At 34.2% G+C, this 15074-nt stretch overlaps 1 protein-coding gene across 1 annotated transcript in view; it reads right to left on the bottom strand.

Annotated features, from left to right (window-relative positions):
- Window positions 1-15074, bottom strand: part of Lonp2 (lon peptidase 2, peroxisomal) — a 103809-nt gene that overhangs the window by 36683 nt on the left and 52052 nt on the right. Inside the window, exons 9-11 of the mRNA XM_005318152.5 lie at window positions 10149-10299; window positions 8012-8138; window positions 3199-3332 (exon numbers count right to left, since the gene is read on the bottom strand). Of these exons, the coding sequence (XP_005318209.1) occupies window positions 3199-3332; window positions 8012-8138; window positions 10149-10299 (412 nt within the window). The remainder of the gene's footprint in view (window positions 1-3198; window positions 3333-8011; window positions 8139-10148; window positions 10300-15074) is intronic.

The following is a 15074-nucleotide window of genomic DNA, read 5'->3' as shown; positions in this document are numbered from 1 at the left end:
CCATTGATTTACATATTGCCATCCTCATGTCTGTTGTATTCTGCTGCCTTTCCTATCCTCTACTATCCCCCCTCCCCTCCCCTCCCCTCCCCTCTTCTCTCTCTACCCCCTCTACTGTAATTCATTTCTCCCCTTTGTATTATTTTTCCCTTTCCCCTCACTTCCTCTTGTATGTAATTTTGTATAACCCTGAGGGTCTCCTTCCATTTCCATGTAATTTCCCTTTTCTCTCCCTTTCCCTCCCACCTCTTATCCCTATTTAATGTTAATCTTCTTCTCATGCTCTTCATCCCTACTCTGTTCTTAGTTACTCTCCTTATATCAAAGAAGACATTTGGCATTTGTTTTTTAGGGATTGGCTAGCTTCACTTAGCATAATCTGCTCTAATGCCATCCATTTCCCTCCAAATTCTATGATTTTGTCATTTTTTAATGCAGAGTAATACTCCATTGTGTATAAATGCCACATTTTTTTTTAATCCATTCATCTATTGAAGGGCCTCTAGGTTGCTTCCACAGTCTTGCTATTGTGAATTGTGCTGCTATGAACATCGATGTAGCAGTGTCCCTGTAGCATGCTCTTTTTAGGTCTTTAGGGAATAGACTGAGAAGGGGAATAGCTGGGTCAAATGGTGGTTCCATTCCCAGCTTTCCAAGAAATCTCCATACTGCTTTCCAAATTGGCTGCACCAATTTGCAGTCCCACCAACAATGTACAAGTGTACCCTTTTCCCCACATCCTCGCCAGCACTTGTTGTTGTTTGACTTCATAATGGCTGCCAATCTTACTGGAGTGAGATGGTATCTTAGGGTGGTTTTGATTTGCATTTCTCTGACTGCTAGAGATAGTGAGCATTTTTTCATGTACTTGTTGATTGATTGTATGTCCTCCTCTGAGCAATATAAATATATAGTGTGATTTCTATTCTTGATAGGCACTTTCTCGCCTAGGACAGTTTCTAAAAATTCAGATTTCTATAAACAGTAGATTATCTTTATTATTTCTCTCAAATCCTATTATCATGAGAATTAAAAAATAAAATATATAAACCTACAAGAACAAAAGGAATGAGAAAGAAGACAACACTGAGAGGAGATTCTGACAAAATTTGGAAAGCAGAAAGTGGGTAGACCAAAAAATACTGAAAACTCTGCAAGCTAGAGAAAGCAGAGACCTTGGTGTCTGCAGGACAGGGATGTTTCATCAGCCGCAGCAAGTTCATCTGAGTCATGAAATCCTATCAAGGGTAGGAATGTAAGGTATCCCTGAAAGTGTGGGTGAGAAGTGAGGCTGTCTGTCTCTTTTTTGCTGCTATAACAGAATACCAAAGATTGGGCAGTGAAGAGAAATTTATTTGGCTTATAGTTCTGGAGGTTGGGAAGTCCAAGATTGAGGGTGCATCTGGAGAAAGACTTCTTGCTACATCATACCATGCAGAAAGGATTGCATGGTAAGAGAACCCATGAGAGACAAGAGGGAAGGGGACTGAATTCATTCTTTTATCAGAAAACTACTATGATAATTAACCCACTTCTCTAAGATAATGACTTTAATCCATTCATAAGGGTAGAGGTCCCATGACCTGATCATTTCTTAAAAGATCTCACCTCTCAACAGTGATAAAGTTTCTAACATATAAATTTTGGGGGATATATTAAAACCACAGAAGGGAGTTCAAACAAACATTTTAAAGTCAATATAAGAAATGATTTTAGTTTTAACAGCCCTATCCCTACTTCACACAATGAGGACATGACCCCTGTTCAATTCATCAAAAGATGGCTGGTTTATTCTCTGGAAAAAAATGAACCCCTGGAGTTCCATTCGAAGTGGGAGTGGGGGTGAAACATCACACAGAAATATGAGAATTATGTGAACATCTGCTCTTCGATGCCAGTGCTGTTGTGAGCTCAGTAAGTGAGAAGTAAAACAAGGAAGATGTTTTTTAACTGTGTCTGTTCTTCTAAGCCTAGCACAAATTATGGTTCTTTGATCACATTCATTTAACTCTTTTCTGGAAAGAGCTATGGAAATGGTAGACTAATAAATCTAATAATCTAATAAATGGTAGATATCTAATAAATCTCTTTACTGAAAGCAATCTTCAGTTCCCTACTATTCAAGTCATTTGTTATGGCAAGTTATGTTCTGCATACTAGCATGGTATGATAAACCCAAACTCCTACTGTGGGGTGCCACTCCAAACACACACTCACCTTTAAGTCCTGATGCACCACAGGGATCTGAAAGATCACTGTAGTCTGGTGCATTAGTCTTTTCCCTCACTCAGATAACATGGCTAACAAGGTGTGTCTATAGGAATAGGAGATACCCAGAGGGTGAGCTACACTCACTTGTAATCCTACCTCTTGCCTCATTTGAATGGCTTCTCCCCAATAACAGGCTCTCTCTCTCTTTCCATGGACCCTTAAGGTTGGAGAAGCTGTCACAGGACCCAAAGGAAAAGGTATTTTTCTGTCTCTGTGTGATTATTTTGCAGCCCAGTTCACCTGGAGTGACCCTGAGTGTTTAGTCCTAGAATGCGACACCCTACCAGTTCTGGAACAAAAGTTAAAACACTATAATTGGGTAACGAAGGAAATATCTACATTTCATTAATTCCAGTAAAAGAATTTTCCTCCTATTACTACCTCCACAATTACTGAAGAAAAAATAATTTATATTGCATTTAGTCATATACCTATAAAAGAAAATGTGTCAGAAAAATTACGTACATGAAGCTGTTCCAGAGTACAAAGACCTGCTCTTGTAGTACTTGGATAGCTTGGACTTTTAAATGTTGTAGTAAGTTGTTCTTTTCTTTTTTTTTTAAATAACTTTTTATGCTATACATTATTCAAAGACTTAACAACTGTCTGGGTGGGTAAAAAAAATTAGGGAACACCAGACCCCATACATAAAGTGTATCTTCATTATAAATCTGAAGAAGTTACAATATCCTTACAGCATTAATATTGAATATTACTCCATTTATACTCTGAACCATTTGTAAAAGAGAACTCTCTTGATAAATTATACCAAACTTAACTAAGTTATTACTTATTCACTGAGTGCATTTGCCACTGGAGTCACAAGTGCCACTGTTCCCAATGACAACACCATCCTCCACATCCAATTTAATTGTGCCACTCACTCCTAGCTGCCAGGTCTGAGAGCACCATAACAAGGCTACTAACCTTCTCCCTCAGTTATATCTGAACGGTCCAACTTGGCTTCCTTATGTTGTCCTTCTGCAACCTTCACGGCAACAGCGCGGCAAATGGCCCCAAACTTTCTATCCAGAGAACGAACTCCTGCTTCCCTGGTGTACCTGTGAACAAAGAAAAATACTTCATTTTGCCTAAATACCACCTTAAAAACAGACAGAAATACAACTAGCCTTTCTATTAAAGGAACAGTATACATTTAAAAGTTTTTTTACTCTGCCTTGACTAATGAACTTACTCACACCAAAAATGTCTCATGTAAGTATTGTTACTTCTTAAATATTCAGATGTGTTTTCAGCCACAAATATTTCCTTTATATAGATTATCCTGAATTTTTACCCAATACATAAAAACAAATCCTTGGTCCTTCAATTTATTTATTATTTATTTAATATACATATTATAGATGGAGGTGGACACAATAACTTTATTTTTTAAAGTTTTTAATTCTAATTTGTTATATATGACAGCAGAATGCATTACAATTCATATTACACATATAGAGCACAATTTTTCATATCTCTAGCTGTATATAAAGTATATTCACACCATTTGTGTCTTCATACTTATACTTAGGATAATGATGTCTGACTCATTCCACGGTCTTTCCTATCCCTATGATCCTTCCCTTACCTTTGCCCTATCTAAAGTTCCTCCATTCTTCCCATGCTCTCTAAACCCCATCACCATTATGAGTCAGCATCCTCATATCAAAGGAAACATTTGGCATTTGGTTTTTTGGGATTGGCTAACTTCACTTAGCATTATTCTCCAACTCCATCCATTTACCTGCAAATGCCATGATTTTATTCTCTTTTAATGCTGAGTAATATTCCATTGTGTATACATACCAGTTTCTCTATTTATTCATCTACTAAAGGTCATCTGGGCTGGTTCCATGATTTAGTTATTTGTGAATTGTGCTGCTATAAACATTGATGTGTCTGTGTCCCTGTAGTATGCTGTTTTTTTTTTAATAGTTGTAGATGGAGAGAATGCCTTTATTTTATTTGTTAATTTTTATGAGGTGCTGAGGATCAAACCCAGTGCCTCACACATGTTAGGTTAGCACTTAACCACTGAGTCACAACCCCAGTCCTGGTCCTTCAATTTATATTGACAAAGTAAATTTGTCAGCATATAAAATACCATTTACTTTGTGATATGTTTAAGAGTTTTCTAAAGCAAAATTTGTCAATTTAAGAAAATTCTAAATTAATTTTACTTGAAATACTACAAAAAGAATCAGAAATCGAGCCAACTGCAGTGGTGCATGCCTGTAATCCCAGTGATTTGAGGGCTGAGGCAAGAGGATTGGGCGTTCAAAGCTGACCTCAGCAATTTAGGGAGGCCCTTAACAACTTAGCAAGACTCTGTCTCAAAATAAAAATATAAAAAGTGTTGAGAAAATAAAATAAAATTATTTATTTTATTGGTAGGGATGTTGCTCAGTGGTTAAGTGCCCCCCTGGTATCAAAAAAAAAAAAAAAGACAAAAATCAGAAACTGTACTGAATGTAGGACAGAAGTCAACTTTTTACTAGGAACTTTGCTAATCACCTAGGGACTCTGTGTGTTTTTATTGTGATTTTGTAAAATACTCTACATGTAGTTAAGCAGAGCTACCTAAAAAACTTACATATTACAGCAAATTCCACAACCCATTCCATAAACCATTTTTGGTATAATCAACTTTGGTGGGATAGGAATGGACAATATCAGGCAGAAAATTTGTTTTATCTGAAAAACTGGATTTGATTTAGGTAGTTAGACATTCTAGGGAAGGAGGTTTTAAAAGTTATGAGAAAAGACAGATTAAAGCAGTTGGTAAAATAAAGTAAAACTCATTTCAGTCAAAAAGATAAAAGGACATAAAAATAGAGTTGACATTCTATAACTGAATATAATTTCCTTTTTTTACCCTGACACTGGGATTGAACTCAGGGTCTCACACATGCTAGGTAATTGTTCTACCATTGTACCACATCCCAGCCCCAGAATATAATTTAAATAAGGAAGAAACAGGACGGTATCCTGAAATAAATCAACATATAAAGAAAAACCAAAACCCCAAAGTAGCTTCCTAGACAACTACATGATCAGCTTAGGTTTAATGGGACAAAAGATGAAAGCAGAGGGTCTGAATAAGCTTACAAAGGAATGGAATGAAAATACAAAAATGAGACCGTGAGGTTCAGAAGGAATTGGAGGTAGTCAAAAATAATCAGGATATGCAACAAGAAAAATACCTCTTTATGTGTTTAGAACAATAATGGGCTAGAAACCAATTCACAGATTATATCATTAACAACTGACCAAAAAAGTAGACATACAAACTCCTATTTGATATCTTTAAATTGTAAAAGGAGGAATAACCAGGGTCAAATAAGAAAATAAGAATTGGCTGTTTGGGGTGGAGGATGTTGCTCAGTGGCAGAGTACTTGCCCAGCATGTGTGAGATCCTGGGTTTGATCCCTAGCAAGCCCCCACTCCCCCAAAAAAGAATTGGTTGATGTTTCTCATGATGACTTGAACACAGGATGTTATATATGCTGATCTTCAGAAGACATAAAAAACTAACAATGAAATATACATAACTACAAATTTCAATGTTTTGGCTTTAAGAAACTAAACTCTATAAACGCAGAATGGGGTATGCCAAGCTTAGCAAAAATTAACGGAAAAGGCAAAATAATATCTCAAAAGAGCTAAGAATCTAGAGAATTATATTCAGAATAAGAAAAATATGATCTTCTTCCACTATGAACTGTTCATGCTATATTTAAATAATGCGTTATACTCTGAGTATTTCATTATAAAAGGTACACTAATACATACTGGACTCATTCAGAAGACTAATCAGAAAGGTAAAAAGCCTTGGAACCAGGTCAAGAGGAATGGTAAAGATAACAGGAATATTTAGCTTGAAGAAGAGACTATTTATGGGGTATATATATCTGATATCTGATAGTATTTCTTTTTATTTTGGAAGGAATGCAAAAAGGAGGAATTATACTTAAATTCTAGATGCTCCTATAAAGCAGAAATAGAAAATTATAGGGAATGAATATAAAAAATATCTTTATGGCAAAGTTCTCACCATCCTGGGACTGGAAGTATTCAAACAGGCTGGTTACACTGGGAGGAAGTAAGACTGGAATGATTATGACACACTCCAAAAATGAGAAACTTGAACACAGATACTCTATGTTGTAAGTCTAGTAGCTTACTACATATCTGAAACTTGCCTGGAGTAGCATATACTTGTAAGGTTTTAAATATAAACATAGATAGATAAAAACTAATAAAACTGCTCAGAGAGATTTCCTAATGTCCATAGCTTTTATGATTTGATGTTTTACAGTAATAATAATGATGAAATAAATAATAAATGAAACAGTTCTCCAAGAGACAATGGGAAATACAAATAATGTTTATTCTTCAGAATCATCATTATTCAGATTTAGATAAGATATATCTCTATCACTTGGATTTTATATAGAAAAAAGCTATCAAAAGGGTTAAGTGTCTTGTTGAAAGTCACAGAAGATATCATAGGTATTATCTGGTACAATAATATGTCTGGAAGATTTTGGCAAATCACCTAATTTATTTCTCCTGGAATTATTTACACAGTATAGCACAAAGGAAGTTTAGAAAAACAATGCCCAGGGAGGGTGATGAGGGGAATAATAGAAGTACATTGGATTAGACAAAAGGGAATGAAGGGAAGGGAGTGGGGAGGGGAATTACAAAGAGAGTAGAATTAACTGGACATAATTTTCCTATCCTTGTATTTGAATACATGACCAGGGTAACCCTGTATCATGTGCAACCACAAAAATAGGATAATAATTAGAATGAGTTATACTCCACATATATATAATATGCCAAAATACATTATACTGGCATGCATATCTAAAAAGAATAAATAAAATTAAATTAAAAAAAGAAAAAGAACACTCAGGTTAGATTTAGTCTTACTATTTTATATTTAAATTTAAACAGACCCATAAGAAAGTTGGCATAAATAAAAATAAAGTTTGATAAGCCAAACTTTTAAGATATAGAGAGATGTTTTATATCTTTTGAAAAACAGCATTTACTAGAAAAGGGTGCATGAGTGTTTGGCAGCCTATACAACTTGCTGGATGATGCAATGGATCTGTAACACTGAGCCAGGAAAACTGTAAGAGGCTATGGTAGATAAAAATTTTCAACAGGGTATGTTTTCCACTCAAACACACAGTCTATAAATACACAGTCTACAATACTCAAATAATTTATGCTGTGCTTGCCACAGGCTTATGCACTTGTTAGCAAACTTGGGGAAGCACCTTCTTTATTGTTTCAGTGTTAATTCTGAAGATCAAAACTCTGAGATTTTTAAAAACCTCTCAAAGAGAAGAAAAGGAAATCAGAATAACCTAAAACAGATGTCTGAAAATTGCAACTCACCTCTTAAGCAAATTAAGCAACTTTCAAGATTCAAGGCATAACAAGTTCTCTTTATTTTCATGTGTTTGGTTCTTGATCTATCAAATTAATCCCTTAAATTTCTACTGTGGCAAAGTAGAAATTCTAGTTCAATGAAGGTACTTATCAATGAAGATATTCTAAGTTGAATCTCTATGAAATTCTAGTTCATACAGAGTCTTATTTAAATCAATAGCTATGGCAGTGTTTGCTAGAAATTTGATGGAGAAAGAGAAATGTATACTATGGGAAGATACTAAAAAAATCTGCTCAAACATTAATGAAGCCTTAGGATGGGTGACTAACCTGGTGATGATGGCAAGAGTAGTAACCTGAGGGATCTGAATCTGTTGAGGAGTCAGCCCATGTTGTTCCAGTTGCTTTGGGATTAAGTGCCTGTGGGCAATCTCTATCTTTTCCTCCTGTGTATACCCTGGAAAAGAAGGAACCCTCTTCTGTAATTATTCACATAGCTCCCATAATGCTACGCTTTTTTAGTGAATAAAATGCTAATACCACAGATCTTGTACTTGGAATGAATTTAAGTATTACTTTAATTAATACTATAATCAGAACAAGAAAATTTCTCAAACAAATCTCAAAACTTAGAGACAGTTATCTCCTCATTTTCAAATGCTCTGAAATTTTACATAGGAAAATAATGCATCCTTTTCCTTTAGCATAATTTGATACATTCTTGAAAAATTTACACATTCACAATTTCAACTAGATAAACAGTGGGTTCCAAGGGAATGACTCCAAAGGAGTTTTTTACTAGAACTCTAACTATAAATTTGAGCAACAAAACAAAAACTAACATGTTCCTATAAAAGTTTTTTACCCCAACAACATGCTGGAAAAATATGTAAATATAAAATAAGAGACTTTATGTTCTTAGTTAAAAGCTTCATTTGTTTTAATTTCTGTCAGAAAAAAATTCCACCCAAACTAATGCATCCTTTCTGCTTAACAAAACAAAATTTTAAATAAGACCTGAGAAAGCAACTTTTGAATACAAAGAGGAGTTAAAACGACCAAAAAAGCTAAAAAACAGGATGACCAAATCTGCCAGAGGAAGAAGGTGGCATCACCTGCTCCCCCACAGCAGATGCCCTGATTGTTCTACTCTACATCAATGCACTTACAAATTTCCTGTCTTAATTTGAGGTTTCCAGGCAATTGAGTTGCAGTATTTATTTATTTTAGACTTATAAATACACACAACCAACTTTTATTCCATCATATTTTAAAACTACTTATAGGAATCAACAGGGCTTTCAGATAATTAAGAAATCTTATCACTCACCAAATAGTAAAAATATATTTCAGATTACTATGAAAAATACATGAAGATTACATTTAGATTCTACTCTATTTTCATTTTACAGTACTCTCTGATTTTTTATATCCTCCTGGGCAAAATAATTCTAAGCAATTAAAATTAGGTAAAAAGGCTAGAATTTGCCAGGTGCAGTGACACACACCTATAATCCCCGCAGCACTGGAGGCTGAGGCAGGAGAGTTCAAGTTCAAAGCCAGCCTCTTTGAACTCAAGATCTCCTGCCTCAGCAACTGGGAGGTGATAAGCAACTCAGTGAGATCCTGTCTCTAAATAAAATTAAATAAAATACAAAACAGGGCTTGCAACGTTCAGTGGTCTAGTGCCCCTGAGTTCAATCCTTAGTAACCAACCCCCGCAAAAAAAGCTAGAATTTAAGAATTAGAAACTACAGAATTTTATCTTTGCACACTCCAGTGAAGAAGACATGGTTTATATGCTGGGTGTAGTGGTGCAAGTCTATAATCCCAGAAACCTAAGAGGCTAAGGCAGGAGGATCACAAGTTCAAGTTCCAGGCCAACCTGGGCATTTTAGCAAGACCCAGTTTCAAAATAAAATGTCAAAAGAGGGGCTGGGGATGTGTCCATGGTGAAAAGCCACTGGATTTATTTACAAATAAATAAATAGTAACTACCTGACAGATTCTACTAAAGAGAAAGGTAAAAGCACCATGAATTTTAAGATACAAACAAGGTTAAATGTGAACATGTCAAAATTTATTCTTGATATCTTACAGAACATACACGTATTCTTACCTGTTATGGTATAAACAAACAAAAAGTTTTACTGTCCTACATTTTTAAAAAATGTTTATTTTTTTTAGTTGTTGATGAGCCTTTATTTATTTACATGTGATGCCAAGAATGGAACCCAGTGCTTCACACATGCCAGGCAAATGCTTTACCACTAAGCCACAATCTAGCCCCCCAGATTTTAACTCTATATAAAAAGCTGGTTTATATACCTCATTCAGAACCTTTGAAGATTATACACTGGCACATTAATTTCAATACTCAAAATTCCACAGCATGACTAATTTTAAAGGGTATGCTCAGAAAAGCAAGAAATGTCAAAAATAATGATTTTATTTGTGAATTAAGTACCTGGAACCTGAATGATCTCCATTCTATCCAATAAAGCAGGTGGTATAGTAGCAGTGGTGTTGGCAGTAGCTATAAAAAGAACTTGGGAAAGGTCAAAGGCCACATTTAGATAATGATCTGTGAAGTTATGGTTTTGTTCAGGATCCAATACCTAGGAGAGAACAATAAACATTTAGACAAATTCAGAAGGTCCAATAGAAAGTTGTGCAAACTGAAACACATATGATCTATCTGCAAGGTTGACATTTCTGCTCAATATAGTTAGTCTGGTAAACAGAGGTATAATACTAAAACTTGAGCATCAGTCTTTGCATTTCCCATACTTTTAATACTTTTTAAATAATGTAACATGTTCAGTGTCATGCACAAAGAAGCAAAAATTACACTCTGTTCTTAAATCTATTTATTAATAACTCATCATGTGGCCATTACAAGTAGTCAGTCAATCCTGAAGAACCAGTTTGGCAGCATACACTATTCAAACTGCTATAGGAATACAAAGTAAATGTGCAGAGTATTTTGAAATTCTTAGTTAACAGATAAAATAATTGTAAGTATATCTCTCTGCAAACATTATCAGAAAGTCTGGTATCAATTCTTTAACTGAAAGGGGAATTCCAAATAAGATTAAACTAATGAAAATTACCATGTTGCTATATTCTAATTTAGCACAGCAAAAAATTAACTTAAAAATGCCTTAAAGCACAATCTTTTTGTTTATAGTAAAATCAACAAATCTTTACAAATTTTAAATTAACAATTAGATTCTTAAGACAATCAACTGTATATTAAAGAGGCTGTATCTTCTTTAGGTTACTGCTAACATGCTTCAAGTTATAGACACAGACTTTTACCAGGCCTACATAAGAACCTTAAATAATAAGTACCTTCCACATGTTCTAAATCTTAAACACACTACCACTTTCCCTTATGCCAGAATTACTCTAAATAAGTTTAATATACATACTCAAAAGGGAAATGATCCAATTTAAATATTTACTATAATTTTACTATAAAAGCAGCCTTTCCCTGATTCCCTTTTAAAAAATATAGTTACCCTTAATTCTAAGCTCTTTGCTTATAATCTTAAATTCTATTAAACATTCATTATTAAAAAGTTTTTCTTATTACTGGAAATTCATGTTTATCTACATAACATATCCCAGAAGACTAATTTTACAAAACTAAATCATGTTTGATGTTAAAGAAAGAGGAATTTCCAAGACATCAAATAAAACTCTTATGTTCAGTGAAGAATTAAAAGTAATTCTTACTATCTGTCAGTTCAGGTGAAGTAATTTTTTTCCCTTAAATTCTGAAGCACAAAGAAGCAAAAATTACACTCTGTTCTTAAATATATTTAAATGCATTATAGTTATATTTAAGTTATGAGGAGATAAAATTAGTGATGTCCAATTTGTCTACCTTCATTTTTTTTTTGTTCAGGTAAACACAAGAAATGCAGACTTAAAACAGTATCAGAAATACTGATCGATATTCTACCACTAAAGAAGAATTTCTAGCAAACATTATTCATATGAAGACCCAAGGCAATTTGATGAGCCCATCAAGGGACAAAAATTTATCTAAGAACATTGAAGCCATCAGTCAGGTGCAGTGGTGCACACCTGTAATCCCAGATTCAGGAGGCTGAAGCAGGAGGATCGCAAGGGCAAGGTCAGCCTCAGCAACTTAGCAAGACCTTTTCTCCAAACACACACACACACACACACACACACACACAAAAAAAAAAAAAAAATGGGGGATGGGAATTTAGCTCATTGATACACCACCTCTGAGTTCAATTTCCAAGACTGGAAAGACAAACAAACAAACAAACAAAAAACCTCAAAGTCAATAAATCTCTGCTTCTTACTCCACATTCAGAACCAGTGTTTCCATTGCCCAGTTCACCCACATACATGGTCGGGTTTCCAAACTGATCAGATCTATTTTTTCTCTCTTCTCCCCAATTAAAAGGCCTTCTCTTTCAATCCTAGAGTTATAATTCTCATCTAATAAAGTATGTCTGAAATGGAAGGATCTTTGATATGACACCATATTCCTAGAAACATGGAGTCCAGCTGGGGGTGGGGGTGAGCTATGAGAGGGGGTCTACCAAGAACTGTCCTTCAATGATAATTTTACTAAGGGAAGAACAACTGATGTTTGTAGGCAATCCAGGAATATCCTCTGCTTATTACAGATGACTGTAATAACTTTAGATATGGTAATATGGTTATGTTTTGTAACAATTTAGAGTTAGAAACTGAAATATTTGTAACACATGATGTCTGAAACTGGCTTCAATATCTTCAAAATTTAGAATGCACAGAAAATATGTAATGTATATAAATGAAGCACAACAAAATGAACACCTGTGAATCCACTCTCAATTGAGATCACATTTGTATTTATCTGTTTAGAACAGTAGAAAATGACCCACCCTAAGGGCAAGTAGAAACTATTCGTATGAATATTCATCCACATTAATCTAAAAATACCAGAAAGAAATTATCTTTTAAAATAATATATAAATAAAAGCTATGGCCTCCCTTGGTATACACATCATATATGTGAAATAAGTAAGAAAAGGATAGAAATTTTGTTACATGAAAGGCTGATTGTGGTGCCCATGCACATCAGCTTTCACTGTAACTCACAGACTGGTCCATATGTGCCTGGTCAAGTGTTCTTATACATGAAAATGGAAAAACGGAGTGGTTTAAAAATATTACTGCAAAAATAACATTAAAGATAATATATGTAAACATATGAACAATAAGAGAAAAATGATAAAAGAGTTGACATTTTAATTTCCAAAATAAGTGTTGATAACCACATTAGTGTGTATGGAGAGCTATATAGTACACCTCCTTTGTTATGGATTGAATAGTGCACCCTAACCCCCAATGTAACTATCTGAGAAACTTTAAGGAGATAATTAAGGTGTAATGAGTTTAAGAGTGAAGCCCTAATTCAATGCAACTGCCATCCTTATAAGACAAGAGGCTGGGGATATAGCTCAGTTGGCAGAGTGCTCGCCTCACATGCACAAGGCCCTGGGTTCAATCCCCAGAACCACCCCCCAAAACAAAGAAAATGACTTGTCCCCTGATGAAAGAAAAAAAATGTAAAAAAAAATGTATGCCATGAACCTTTGAAATAAATGGATGAACTCCTTATCTGCTAAAGACCCACCAGTACATTTACGTGTGACACAAAAGCCCGTGAGCTACATAGGAAAAAATCTACAGATGGACACACCCTTCAGGAGCTGGTGGCAAGAAATAAATGGGTCAGCTCCATAACAGTGGGGTGGCCTGGATGATTTGATACATTGCAGCCAAATTTTTGCCAGCTCTTAATCCAATCCTTAACTTCACTTCCTACTACTCGTACTCTACCATGAATCCTTTATTCCTGAATGTGTCCTATCTGGTACCTTTCTGAGATAGACTGCAAATTCTGATAATATGTAGAGTTAGGAATGCTGTGTAACATAGTAAAGTAGATTTAAACTATCATTAAGACTTTTGTCATTTAAGTTGTATGTCTTCCTAATTTCAAATGTCTGTATAAAATAAAAACAATTCATTTTATGGAAAGATGAAATGGAGCTGACCATTGATAGGGGTTCCCATATTTCTTTTTCACAAATAATTCATTTCCTGACTATATTATATAATAAATTGAATACTGAATAGTGTTAACCTTTTTTTCCAAATGACAGAAAAAATAAGTTAGTTGATTATCTTATCAATTTTAGGTTTTTCTTAAAATTTTCTTGTACTGCTTATCAATAAAAATTGGAAGAGTGGTTTACTGATATTAATGCAAATCCTGGACATATTTAACTGGCATAAGTTTTACATGGATACATGTGCCTGATCTTTTATTTTCTGGGCTCATAGTCACATTCAATCACTGTTTCCCCCTAATCTGATAAGGTAGAAAGAAAAGGAAGGAAATAAAAAGAATAATTTTTATATTTTTCTTGTAATATCATTATTTAAGATATTTTTACTAGAATTTTTAGAATTCATATGTCAATATAGAAGCTCCTTGACTTACAATTTATTTCCTGATAGGTCTATCATAAGTTGCAAATATTTTAAGTGGAAAATGCATTTCATATACCTAACCCACCAAACATCATAACTTAGCAACACAGTACACTGTAGAGTATCAGTCGTTTACTCTTAGGATCAGGTAGTTAACTGGGAGCGAGTCTACTGCTGCTCCTCAGCATCTCCAGAGAGTATCATACCATATATTGCTAACCTGAGAAAATAACAAAATTCAAAGTATGGTTTCTACTGAATCTTATCACTTTTGTATCATAATAAATTTGAAAAATTATAAGTCAAGCCACTATAAGTTGAAGACCATCTATATAAATTAAGTGAAATGAAAATTTAAGATAATATGTTGGGCTTCAAGTTTTTCATCTATAAAAAGATGAGTTGGATTAGAAGACTCCCAAGTCCCTCTTCAATGACATTCTTTGACTATAGCTGAATAGCTTAAACTGGAAGATCATACAGGGGTTTTATTTAATTAGTAAATACACTAATTGATCTAATTACTAACTGCATCTAATTAAAATTAGAAGTTTTTACTTTAGTTTTAAAGAAAAAAGTTTACTATGTCTGACCATTGACTTCTCCATTTGGGGGAAATATATATTATTTAGAACTGTAAGTATCACCATCTCTACAGAAAATTGGTAAAATATTCGTGCATTTTACTTGCCCACTCACACAAAAATATTTCATAAATGCAGTTTTATTTAATAACTAAATGTGAACATATATCAATTATAAACATGATAAAATCTGGTAAGAAAATAATTCTGTAATTTCAAGTCTATTACTTAAAAGGAATTTCCTTACTTCTAAATGCTATTCAATAACAGACTTGTTT

The sequence above is a fragment of the Ictidomys tridecemlineatus genome, chromosome 15 (assembly GCF_052094955.1).
Source record: "Ictidomys tridecemlineatus isolate mIctTri1 chromosome 15, mIctTri1.hap1, whole genome shotgun sequence".
In the NCBI taxonomy this organism is placed as follows: Eukaryota; Metazoa; Chordata; class Mammalia; order Rodentia; family Sciuridae; genus Ictidomys; species Ictidomys tridecemlineatus.
This window is presented reverse-complemented; position numbering and strand designations above follow the sequence as displayed.